Below are 12,556 nucleotides of genomic sequence, written 5' to 3'. Positions count from 1 at the left end.
TGTTGTGGTGAGTTGTGGTAGCCCACGATCTTGATATTGATTGATATGATGGAACCTTTTCCACTTGAGAGAGCTAGTGGCATACTTGTTGATTTTATCCAAGTTGGAGCCCTTCTCTCATTTGTGATGCAAAGGATCCATCTATTCTCATGTTTAAGATCAATGGCTGAGTATTCACTCCTATGATGATAAAGTGTATATTCCTTTTAAAAACCATCTTCCCTTTTAAGCGGAACTACATTAGCTCTGACTTCTCCATTGTACCGAGGAGGTATTTAGGCACAAGATGTAATGTCTTGCCGAGCTTATTTTAAAAAAACAAACAAAACCTTTTCTTTTACACACAACATCTTTTAAACACAAATTTTCAAAAAGGTTCCTGTGGAGTACCACAGATATGAGGGATGCTTAAAACCTTCCCTTTGTATAATCAACACCCGTACCTAAGATCTCTTTTTTTGTTGTTTTTGTTTCAAAAACTTCTTTTTTGGGTTTATTTAGCTCTTTTCCCATTTACTTTGGAAACAATAAAGCGTGTTGACGACTTTCACTGAAATAAAGAGTCAAGTCAATCCAATGACTTTGATCTCATATTTTTCCGCTATACTTTGACCCCCTTTTCACATCACCCCACAAAAACATCCTTTGAATTTTCACAATCTTCTTCCAAACCTTAACATGCATCTTTAAAAAATACAAGTGTAAGATAGGAATAACATTAAAAATAAAATTAGGAAGAACCACCCGCCCTCCTAGGGATACATATTTGTGCCTCCACGAATGAAGCCTCCTAGTGATGAGACTAACTAGAGGTTCCCATGTGGAGGACAAACGAGGATTCGCCCCCATCGGAAGAACAAGATACTTAAACAGGAGGGAACCTTTTTGACAATGAAGAAAGTCATAAGCTAGATCAAGAAAAGCAGGATCAGAGCTCATTCCAATGAGACTATTCTTCGGAAAATTCACCCGCAAGCCTGAAGCTAATTCAAACGCTCGGAGGATAGCCTTGATGGACCAAAAATTTTCAATGGAGACATATGCCAGAATTAGCGTGTCATCCACATACTAAAGATGAGAGACCACAACATTCGAAGAGCCCACGCACGAAGACCTGAAAAAAGATGCTAGTCAATAGCCCTATAAAAACTTTGGTTGAAATGATGTTAATATCTAAATCACATAATTTTAAATATTTTATATTGTTTTTTATAAGTATAAAATGAAAAGTTCAAAATAAAATAATTTTAAAATTTGGGATCGATTTTATGAGTGTAACAATATGAGATAAAAAATAGGGTTAAATATGTTTTTAGTCCCTATAAATATGCGATCCTGCATTTTTAGTTCCTATAAAATTTTTCTTCAATGAATGGTCCTTCTAAAATTTTTATGCATGCAATTTCAGTCCATACTATTTTCTAAAATTTTAAAAACTGTTTGATTATCCTTTAATTTTTAAATTTTTGAATAATTTTTCTTTATATATGTTTAGAATACTGTAAAATATTTATTTATCAAGTTTTAGAATTTTTTAAAACGAGAAGAATTAAATATGAATTTTTCAAATTTCAAAAAATAATGATAAAAGTAATGAAAATCTCAACTTAAAAATTAAATTTTGAGTTTCTTTTTTTTCCAGGAACTTTTTAAAACATTAAGAACATGTCTGCAAAATAATCATTCTAAAATACACATTGGTTTGACAGTAGGGACTGAAACTAGGTGCATAATTATTTTATAATGACCATTCATTGAAGAAAATTTTTATAGGGACTAAAAATATAGGGTCGCGTATTTATAGGGACTAAAAATGTATTTAACCCTAAAAAATATAACTAAGTTTAAATTTTAGTTAGAAAGATGGCGCGCTAAGATTCAATATTATTTTATTTTGTAGTAATTTTAAATAAAGGAGAAAATGTCACATGTTATTCATTTAAAACATCTCCCTAATTTCGAAGAGATGATGCTAGCAGCTGGCTTGGATGCAGACAGATTCCTAATTATTTTTAATATATTAAAATTTGAGTTTAATGATAGTGCACAGTGTAAAGAAGTATTACACAGACATCCAATCAGATTATTTTAAAGTGCCAAATCATTTCAGTATTTTAAAATTTAAAAGCTGACTTAGTAAGATACATGGTTGTCATTGGTTGACAGTAAAAATAATTTACACTGTCAGTGCACATCCCCTTTTCTCTTAAAATTTTATTACAAGTTGTTAAGTCATTTCATAATTTTGCTGCCAAAATTGAGGGTAATTTTATAATTTTATATTTTCATATAATTTTGTAATTTCATATTTTTATAATTAATTTAATATATTTTCTTCCATTAACTAACCTTTTCCATTTAACTTTTAAAAACTTTTTTTAATTATTTAAAATAATATAACCTTTTTTTTAGTAATTTCCTATATTTAATATATTTAAATTTTATAATTATGTAATAATTTTAACTATTTATTAAATAAACTAATTTTATATTTCCTATATTTAATATATTTTAATTTTATAATTATGTAATAATTTTAACTATTTATTAAAGAAACTAATTTTATCCCACTAACTTCTAACTTTTTATTTAATTTTTTCCTAACCCACTAACTCCATTAAGTTGCACTAGTTTTGAAACAGTTTTCTCAAACTTTTTTTAATTATTTAATAATATAACCTTTTTTTTTTTAGTAATTTTCTATATTTAATATATTTTGATTGTATAATTATGTAATAATTTTAACTATTTATTAAATAAACTAATTTTATATTTCCTATATTTAATATATTTTAATTTTATAATTATGTAATAATTTTAACTATTTATTAAAGAAACTAATTTTATCCCACTAACTTCTAACATTTTATTTAATTTTTTCTTAACCCACTAACTCCATTAAACTACAACATCATTTTCAATAAATTATTTTTTCTCACAATCTCTTCCACTACATTCAATGCCACATTTTTTCACTCACAATCTCTCCCACTACATTCAATTCAATGCCACATTTTTTCTCTATTATGCAGTATATATAAGCTATTAAACTACAACATCATTTTCAATAAATTATTTTTTATAACTGCCCACTAATATCTACTATCCACTAACACATTTGCAATTTTTTTTTTTATAAAAATGTCATTTAGCATATTAAACACATGTTTTCAATTAATTAATCAAATAAATATATTATAACTTCTCAACAACCCCGCTCACCCATTTATTCACTCACTTTCTATTACTCCATTAACTAATATTTTTATTATTTATTAATTAATAAAAAATTATCTTTATAAATAATAAACTTAAATGCAGTTTTGACTCTCCTATTTATATTATTTTGAACTTTTAAACCCCCTTTTACAAAATTCAGCCTTTTAGTCCCCACACTTACTTACTTCTGGCAATTTTTGAGTCCCCCACCAAAATTGCATATGTGACATGTTTTAATGATGACATGGAACAATGACCTTTGTGCCACGTAATATAGATATTTTATGTTCTTATTTTTAATTAAAATATATTTTTTGAAAATTCATTATTTCAAAAACATAATTTTTGAAAACGTGATTTAATCATCTTTTATCTCTCAAACCCTAATTCCTCTCTTATCTCTCAAACCCATAAGTCTCTCAACCTAACAACTCAACCATAAACATTGGTTCTTCGAAGAACCCATAAACACTAAACATGACACAAAGTTCAAACGCAAGGACCAGTAACAACAGTGGCGACATTCCTCCCATTCCTCTTTCATCGAAGAATAAAGAATATGTCAGATTTTGTTTGAGGTATATCACGATTCCCATTTCTTTTCTTCTCGTGCAGTTTTATCTTGTTATCTGGTTGTTTTAGACAATATGCTGATTGTAAATATTGTCATTCAGACCATCTCAGAGTCAATGCATTAAGCTGAGAATTCATCATATGAGAAAGTTAGTAGAGCATCCTATTAAATGGTATGTGGATGGATTAGTGTATGAAATGGATTGGTTTTGGGATACTGATTACATGTCATATATGCAGTTTGAAAAATTGGTAATAAAAGAGGGATATAAACGCATGTGGTATTGGAACCCCAAGTATAGCTTTAGCCGTGGTCTGAGACCCCTTAACTGTGATGGTGATATTCTTAAGTTAGTTGAGGATTTAAAAGGATTTAACTTGGTGGATGTTTATGTTGAGCACACAGTAGAAGTGATAGATGAGTCAGACATAATACATGATTATGATGAGGATCGTGGTCCAAATTATGTTGAGGATGAGGTTGATATTGATGTTGAAGTTGCAAATGATAATAATATGGCTGAGAATGTAGTTGCAAGTGATAATGATATGGATGATATAGATGGGAATGAAGCTGACAGGGAAGATGTTGAGACTGAACATGTTGATGTTGGAATAGAAGATGACGATTATGAAGATGAAAACTATGTGGCTGATAGTGAGTTATGTAGTTTTTCTGATGAGGAATTAGAATGCAGTGATCATGTGGAACAAAATGTGGATTTGGATTGACAACTGTCATGCATTGTGTCATGCATTGTGATGAGGATCGTGATAAGGCTAGACACTCTGATGAGGATGGTGATTCGGATGTGCTGCATACACCTAATGAGAGTGGTAATGATGAGGAACATGAGAAGTTTCCTTCTTATAAAAGTGGCGAGTCCTTAAAGTTTGAGCTTGGTATGGTGTTTAGTAAGAAAGAAATGGAGAGGGATGCTGTAAAGGACTATGGTATGGAGAACAACAAAAATGTTATAATAAAGAAAAATGAGGCAAAGAGAATGGTGATTAAATGTATGGAAGGATGCAGTTTTCACATGAGAGTTAGTAAGAGGGTAGGGAATCAATATTGGCAAGTGGTTAGTTTAATTGATGAACACAATTGTGCTATAACTCCATATAATAGGCAAGCAAAGACTACATGGTTTGCTAAGAAGTTTGGTCACATTCTAAGACACAACCCTAACATGAAGCCAGCAGGATTGATTGCCCAATCTCTTAAAAGATGGGGAGTGAATTTGTCACATGATCAGGCTTATAGAGCTAAAAGGAGGGCTATGGATATGTTACAAGGGGATGGTATGGAACAATTTAACCATTTGAGGAGATATGCCCAAGAATTATTGAAATCCAACCCTAATAGTACTGTTGTGATCAGGTGTGCTGACTCAAGTGAAGGCCCTGTCTTTGAAAGAATCTATGTATGTCTAGAGGCTTGCAAGTATGGCTTTGCAAAATTCTGGAGGCCATTAATAGGGCTGGATGCTTGTTTTTTGAAAGGTGATTTTGGAGGACAGTTGATGGCAGTAGTTGGGAGAGATGGAAATAACAAGATTCTGCCTATTACATATGCTGTTGTGGAGGCTGAGACAAAGGAATCTTAGTATTGGTTCACCAAACTTCTATTGGAAGACTTGGAAGCTATAAACCAAAGAGCCCATGTTTTTATCTTAGACCAATAAAAGGTACCTTGTAACTTGTAATTATTTATCATGTAAATATTCATCTTGAGATTAGTACAAACAAAAGCTGTATTGATTGTTTTGATTATATGACAGGGATTAGTACCAGCAATTCAAAGTGTGAGTGCTCATGTTGAGCAACGCCTATGTGTGAAGCATCTATATGGGAATTGGAAGAAGAAAAATCCTGGTCTTGAAGTCAAAGAGGTTATGTGGAGTGCAGCACGTGTAACACCCTTCGAAACCCTGCAGAAATTAATAAAATAATTCAGAGTAAAACATGTAAACAAGGGTGCCACAATTCAATTTAAACAATTTATCATAAATCAATTGTCATGCTTCACTTAGGAACGAATCATCAATTTAACAAAATCATGTTTCTACACAGCGGAACATTAACCAACGGATAACCATAACATCATCTATGCAATATCTCACAAAATTACTCCAATAACAACAAAATAGAGTATCATCATAAACTCTAAACTAGCGTTCCCCAGTGTTACAATATCAGAGCATGACACCGACGCTATACTTAAACAAACTGGCCTATGAGCTATCCTCACCAAAGCCAAAAGCCGCTACTCGCCAATCTGAAAATGTCGACAGTAAGGGTGAGTCTCATTCAAATTAACAAATGTTATTGAATCATAAATAATAACACATCATAATTACATCATTCACCCAATTGTTTCATAAACAGACATTCAGACAAGTTTCATCATCACAAAATAATCAACCAACACATCATCAATATTTATAACACTGGAATACATCCAATCATGTTATAAAAGTCATGCATATGGATGCAACTGACACTATGCATGTGGTACCAACATCATCAAATGGGAATAACCCATGACCGATCCAACATCATCAAGATACGGTCCTGCCAGCACAGATTCCACACAATGGGAATCATGCCCTTTACTGATCCAACACATCATCATGGATACAACATCATCAATGAATATGAATGAATGCAAACATCCATGAACATACTTATACCATCGTCAAGTCTAATGAGTAACATCTTCAAATACTCATTTCATCATCTTCATCATTATCAACATCATCATCATCATCATCAAAGTATGTTTATATACATTAGCATCATTCAAATACAATCAATCATCATTATCATCATTAAAGAACATACATGTGTCCACATCAATCATCATCATTAATAAGAAAGAACATACATGTATCCACATCATTCCAAACAAAGCAATCATCATCATACAATTCTCAACAAATCATCACATCATAATGTTTTTCAAACGACATCTTATATTGTCACATTTCATCACATATTTCAATAATACATCATCCATCCAACAGACAAGATATTCACATCATCACGAAACTATCTCATAAGCTTCACCATATCAACAAACAAATCATCACATAATAATGTCTTAAACATAGCTTGTGTCGTTACATCTCATCATATATGTCCACAACACAACATTCATCAAAACAAGCAAAGTAGTGAAATAATCTCAAGCTACTAATCATTTCATCATCCTAACATAAAGAATACCTCATAAGCTTCATCCTGCTCGAAACGGCACACAAAACGGACCAACGGTTCAAAAGTTATGAGTTTTCTAAAATGATTCATTTTTTTAAAAACCTTCAGCCATATCGGGTTACAGAAAAAGCGTAACGGGTTACGAAGAACAATTTTTCAAAAACAGTTTCAGCCGTAACGGGTTACGAAAATAATTTTCAAAAACAGTTTCAGCCGTAACCGGTTACGAACAACACCGTAACCGGTTACGAACTCGTAACCAGCCCAAAAACCCCTTTTTTCACAGCCGTAACCGGTTACAAGCCCGACCGTAACCGGTTACATCACCTGTAACAGCAAAAAAGCACTTTTGACAGCAACTTATTTCCATCCAACACAACCCAAATCGAATCATTTTGACCATACACAAAAAAAACAGAATCAATTCACAATTATTCCATGTCATTTCATGCCTCAACAACACATTCATCATGGATTCTAGCCAAATGATCAATCATCATCCAAATTGACTCAAATCCCTAACTCTATCATATGACTCAATCGATACGAAATAATATATCTATATCAGTCCTATTATCCATAACCCGATAATAGATGTTAATCGGAAGAGTCCCCCCTTATCTTAGCCAAGAATCTGGACTTTTCCCCTTCTCCATCAAACCCGTAAGCCCTTTTTCTTCATTTTCAGCAAGAATTCCCAATCTTCAAACTCGCTTATCTCCTTCATCGAGAAACTCCCTGACACGAATTAATATATCAAATCGAAGGAAATTTTGTGTAGAATCCGAATCTTCGAGAATTACCTGATTTGGAGTTACGAGCAGAAAGTTATGACCCATTTTGTGAAGGCTGCCAAAGGGTTGTGAAAATAGCTTTTGCCCATGAGTTCTTCTTCTCTCCCTCTTAGGTTTACCTCCTCTATTTCTCAATTTCCTCTTATTTTCTTGTTTTATGAAAACATAACATAATTTAGTAATGGGCTCCTTCGCACTAACACCCCCACATTACTAACTCCACCAATGGCCCAACACTACATTTTATTATTTCTCCCAACATAATTCCAATAAAATGCTAATTCAAATTAATTAATTTAAAACTTAATTAAATTAATTAAATAAGAAATTTTGGGATGTTACAGCACGAGCTACAACTGTACCATCTCAGGAAAGGGCAGTGTTAAAGATGAAGGGCATGAAATAATATGCATGGAAGGAAATGGTGGATGTCCCTTCAACTTACTAGAGTCGGTTTCACTTCAAAACCTATTCCAAATGTGACCTCCAGGTAAACAACATGTGTGAGGCTTTCAATAGGGCTATTCTAGAATACAGGGATAAGCCAATAATCACTCTTTTGGAAGGGATTAAGCATTATCTTACTAAGAGGATAGCTAATCAGAAAGAGCTAATGAATAACTACAATGGTGATATATGTCTTATAATACAATTGGTGCTTCAAAAAAACAAGAGGAATGCAGCACATTGGACTCCTACATGGCATGGTGATGATGACATGGCCATATATGGTGTGACTAATGGAATTGATACATATGTTGTTAACCTCAAACAAGAGACTTGTGCATGTAGGAAATGGGATTTAACTGGAATCCCTTGTAGCCCTTCTGTCACATGTATTTGGCAAAACAAGAAAAAACCTGAAGACTATGTATCTGAATATTATAGGTAAATTTTAGCATATCTGTCTTAATATATGTGTATCTTAATATGTGTGTCTAACTATATGTGTCTGACTATTGCAGGAAGGACACTTTCAAGAACATTTACTCACACATCATTTACCCTACTAATGGTCCACAATTATGGCATTTGGAGTGTAACACCCCAAATCTACCCCGTAAATATAAAGGAAAATCAGAGTGTAAAAGTCTCAAAACATACATCACATTTGAGGCGTCACAATTACATCGTAAAACAAATCATACACATGCTCACATATGTATACATACATATCAAGTAAAATGGAGGAAACTCACATCCATTAAACCTCAATACTCGAATAGTCATAATATCACAGCGGAACAACATCAACAACAATATCCAGGTCATACGTGCCAAACACGGGTAACTAAAAATTCAAAATATCTCTACAAGACATAACAACATAATCCAATGAGAGATAACCATATCCAAATATAATAACAAAAACGACAAGACAACATGACATAGTCACAACAAGCTAGACGTCCCCCGAGTGCTACGTATCAGAGCATAGACAGACCGACACGAGCTAAAAGGTAAACGGCTACTCCACGTCGTTACTTGCACGTTACCAACAAAGGGTAATATTCAAACAGAAGGGGTGAGATATCATTCATTATAAAGAAACATATGATAATATTCAAAGCAAGAGAAAAGATCATACATTGGCCACCACTTCTCAACTTACACAACTTGCAACATCTTTCATCACAATCGCAACATTATTAGTCATTCTCAACAACATAATCGATTTCACAACTAAAACATCAACACACCACAACATTCATACCTCAATCACAACTAATCAAATGCAACTCAATATGCGACTTTATGTTATGCTATGCATGTGGTACCATTTGGAGTAAAACTCCCAACTTAATCATTCGCCATTGGGCCAACTTAAACATTTCCATATAGGCCAACTTAAACAATTGCCATTTAGGCCAACTCAAACAATGCCATGGATGCGACTCAATGAATGCACATCCACAAGTACAACTTAAACAACATAAATCCACATAACTAACTTGCACAACATAATCAACTTGAGCAACTTAATAAACTTGAACAACTTAATCAACTAGAACAACATACACAACATCAACATCATTACATTTCATAGTAATTCATTGCATGTCAAACACATTCTTACGATGTTCCACTTATTCCATGTTCAACTTCTCCAAACATCATCAATTTAGCAACATATCATTCAAGAAAAACTCTATAAACGGTTTCCAAAGGTTTTCAAGTCATATACAGTAGATAGACATTGATTAGAGCTTCACGGAGGTTCAAACAACAATTAAAAACAAGTTATGGTTCAAAAGATACATCATGTCAAAGTTTGAACAAGTTTTGCACAGCAAGGTCCGCTCAGTGACCTTCAAGCACGCTTATGGAAATACAATTTCAATAACCCCACTTCAAGCGACCAAAAACAGTAGCGAAATGCAAACCAGGCTCCGCTTAGCAGACTGGCTCTGCTTAGCGAGCCATCTTTAATTTTCAAAAACAAACAACATCCGCTTAGCTGCCTCGCGTCCGCTTAGCGGACGTGCGATTATGCAGAAAAATCACAGCAATGACAGATCTGCGTAATCATTCATCCATCACCCAAAATACATTTAAACAGCAATTAAACACATATAATCATGAAATCTATCATCATCTACCATCAAACATCAATTAAAACACATTTCCAATCAAAGATTCATGCATTTTCATCATAAACCCTAAAATTCTACACACAATTCCATGGATACAACACATAATCAAAACCCCACCCTAAACATCATCATACATCCCTTTATCATGAAAGAACCCCACCCTTACCTTAGGATATGGATTGAAGCCAACTCTAATCTTCAACCTCTCTTTCTCTTCTTCTTTTCTCTCTTCTCTTCTTTCACAAAATTCCCAAATGAGCTTCTAATTCTATTTCCTCTAAAACCCTTGTTTTGTTAAACCCTTACTATCTTCTAATTGCTAATGGGCCCTAATTAACACCTCTCTAATGCTAATCCAATCATAGGCCCAATAACTAGTCTAATCACCAACTTATGTCATTTACTAGTAAAACTCAATAAATAACATAAAGCCACATAAGCACATATAAACACACTTAATCCATATAATTCACAAATAATAAAATAAAATATGAAATAATAAATACGCGTGTTACAACTCTCCCCCACTTAGAATATTTTCGTCCTCGAAAATTACCTCAAGCAAACATCTCAGGATACGACTCACGAATCTTGCTCTCCAACTCCCATGTCAAACTCTCACCGGTAGTTCCCTACCAAACCACCTTCACCAAAGCAATCTCCTTGCCTCTAAGCGTCTTTGTCTCGCGATCCTCAATCCTTATCGGCATAGTCTCCACCGTGAGATTACTAGGAAGTTCATCAAAATCAACTTTGTGGGCGTACCTCCCGAGCTTAAAGAATTAGTCTCAAAGGTCCCCGGAAATTCTCAATTCACTGAAAGACATTGTTGCCTACTCAGATTTGTCTCCTCAGATTTTGAAGAAGATATTATGAGGGTCTTATTCCAGTTCTTCGATCCTATGCACCACTGCTTCACTTTTCCCGATTATTAGTTAGTGCCTACCTTAGAGGAATTCTCCGAGTTACTTTGCTTACCCATCCGAGATCAGATGCCCTTCACAGGTTTGGAGGATGTTCCAAAACCTGAAGTCATGGCAAGCGCGCTACATATAGGAAAATAAGAAGTTGTGTCTAATTGGGAAACAAAGAGTGGAGTCAAAGGCTTTCTCGCCAAGTTCCTATTGAAGAAGGCTCGATCATTCCTAAAAGCCATGAGTTATCAAGCTTTTGAAGACGTGTTAGCTTTATTGATCTATGGTTTGGTACTATTCCCTAATCTTGAACAGTTCAGAGATGTGCATGCTATCAAGATATTTCTAACTCGCAACCCGGTACCTACCTTGCTCGGAGATATCTTACATTCGCTTCACACTCGTACCAGCAAGAAGTGAGGAACTCTCATGTGCTGCATACCTTTACTTTCCAGGTGGTTTATTTCGCACCTTCCCAAATCAGTATTAAGGAATGAACAAAGGATGCAATGGTCACAAAGGATGATGTCACTCTCTCATTCTGATATTCATTGGTGTACTCAATCTAACCAGGATTTTACTATCATTGACCGTTGTGGTGAATTCCCTAATGTGCCACTCCTTGGCATTAGGGGAGGTATTACTTACAATCCATCTTTAGCTCTACGTTAGTTTGGGTATGCTCGAAGAGATGGTCCTCATGATATGATTATCAAGGGTTATGTGTTTGATTACAAAGACGATCCTCAGAATTATCGACAAAGGTTCATACGAGCATGGGATAAAGTGTACAAGTATGACAACAAGGAGTTGGGACAGAGAAATTATATTCCCCCCGAGCCTTACCTTAAATGGGTGCGCACCCATGCCCAGAGTTTTATTATGCCATATCCTGCCGTTAGACCTGTGATTATTGAGCCTGAATTCGAAGGAGATGTTCCTCGGATTATTCTTCATCCCGACATGCCTACGGATTTAGAAGAACTACAAAGGTCCTGGATTCAGTTGAAGGAAGAAAGAGATACTTTTGAGGCCCAATTCCGTGCTAAAGAGAAGCAAGTGTTAGAGCTTACAAAGCAACTTCATGCAGAGCAAAGGGTCCACAACTTCCTTGGGTCAAAGAGAAAGCGTCCATGGGAAACTTGAAGAAGTTTATTTTATTATTATTATTTAGTTGTTTTTTTTATTCTTTCCTTTGTAAGCCTAAAAATGGCAAAGAACAATAATTGCAGTTTAATTATTA

At 34.1% G+C, this 12,556-nt stretch overlaps 1 protein-coding gene across 1 annotated transcript; it reads left to right on the top strand.

Moving 5' to 3' along the window:
* Positions 1-4,532: 4,532 nt before the first annotated feature.
* LOC131624642 (uncharacterized) lies at positions 4,533-5,399 on the top strand. The gene has a single exon (XM_058895581.1). It carries the CDS (start codon positions 4,533-4,535, stop codon positions 5,397-5,399), a length of 867 nt encoding a protein of 288 aa, XP_058751564.1.
* Positions 5,400-12,556: the final 7,157 nt, after the last annotated feature.

The sequence above is a fragment of the Vicia villosa genome, unplaced genomic scaffold (genome assembly GCF_029867415.1).
Source record: "Vicia villosa cultivar HV-30 ecotype Madison, WI unplaced genomic scaffold, Vvil1.0 ctg.000146F_1_1, whole genome shotgun sequence".
Lineage (NCBI taxonomy): Eukaryota > Viridiplantae > Streptophyta > Magnoliopsida > Fabales > Fabaceae > Vicia > Vicia villosa.
This window is presented reverse-complemented; position numbering and strand designations above follow the sequence as displayed.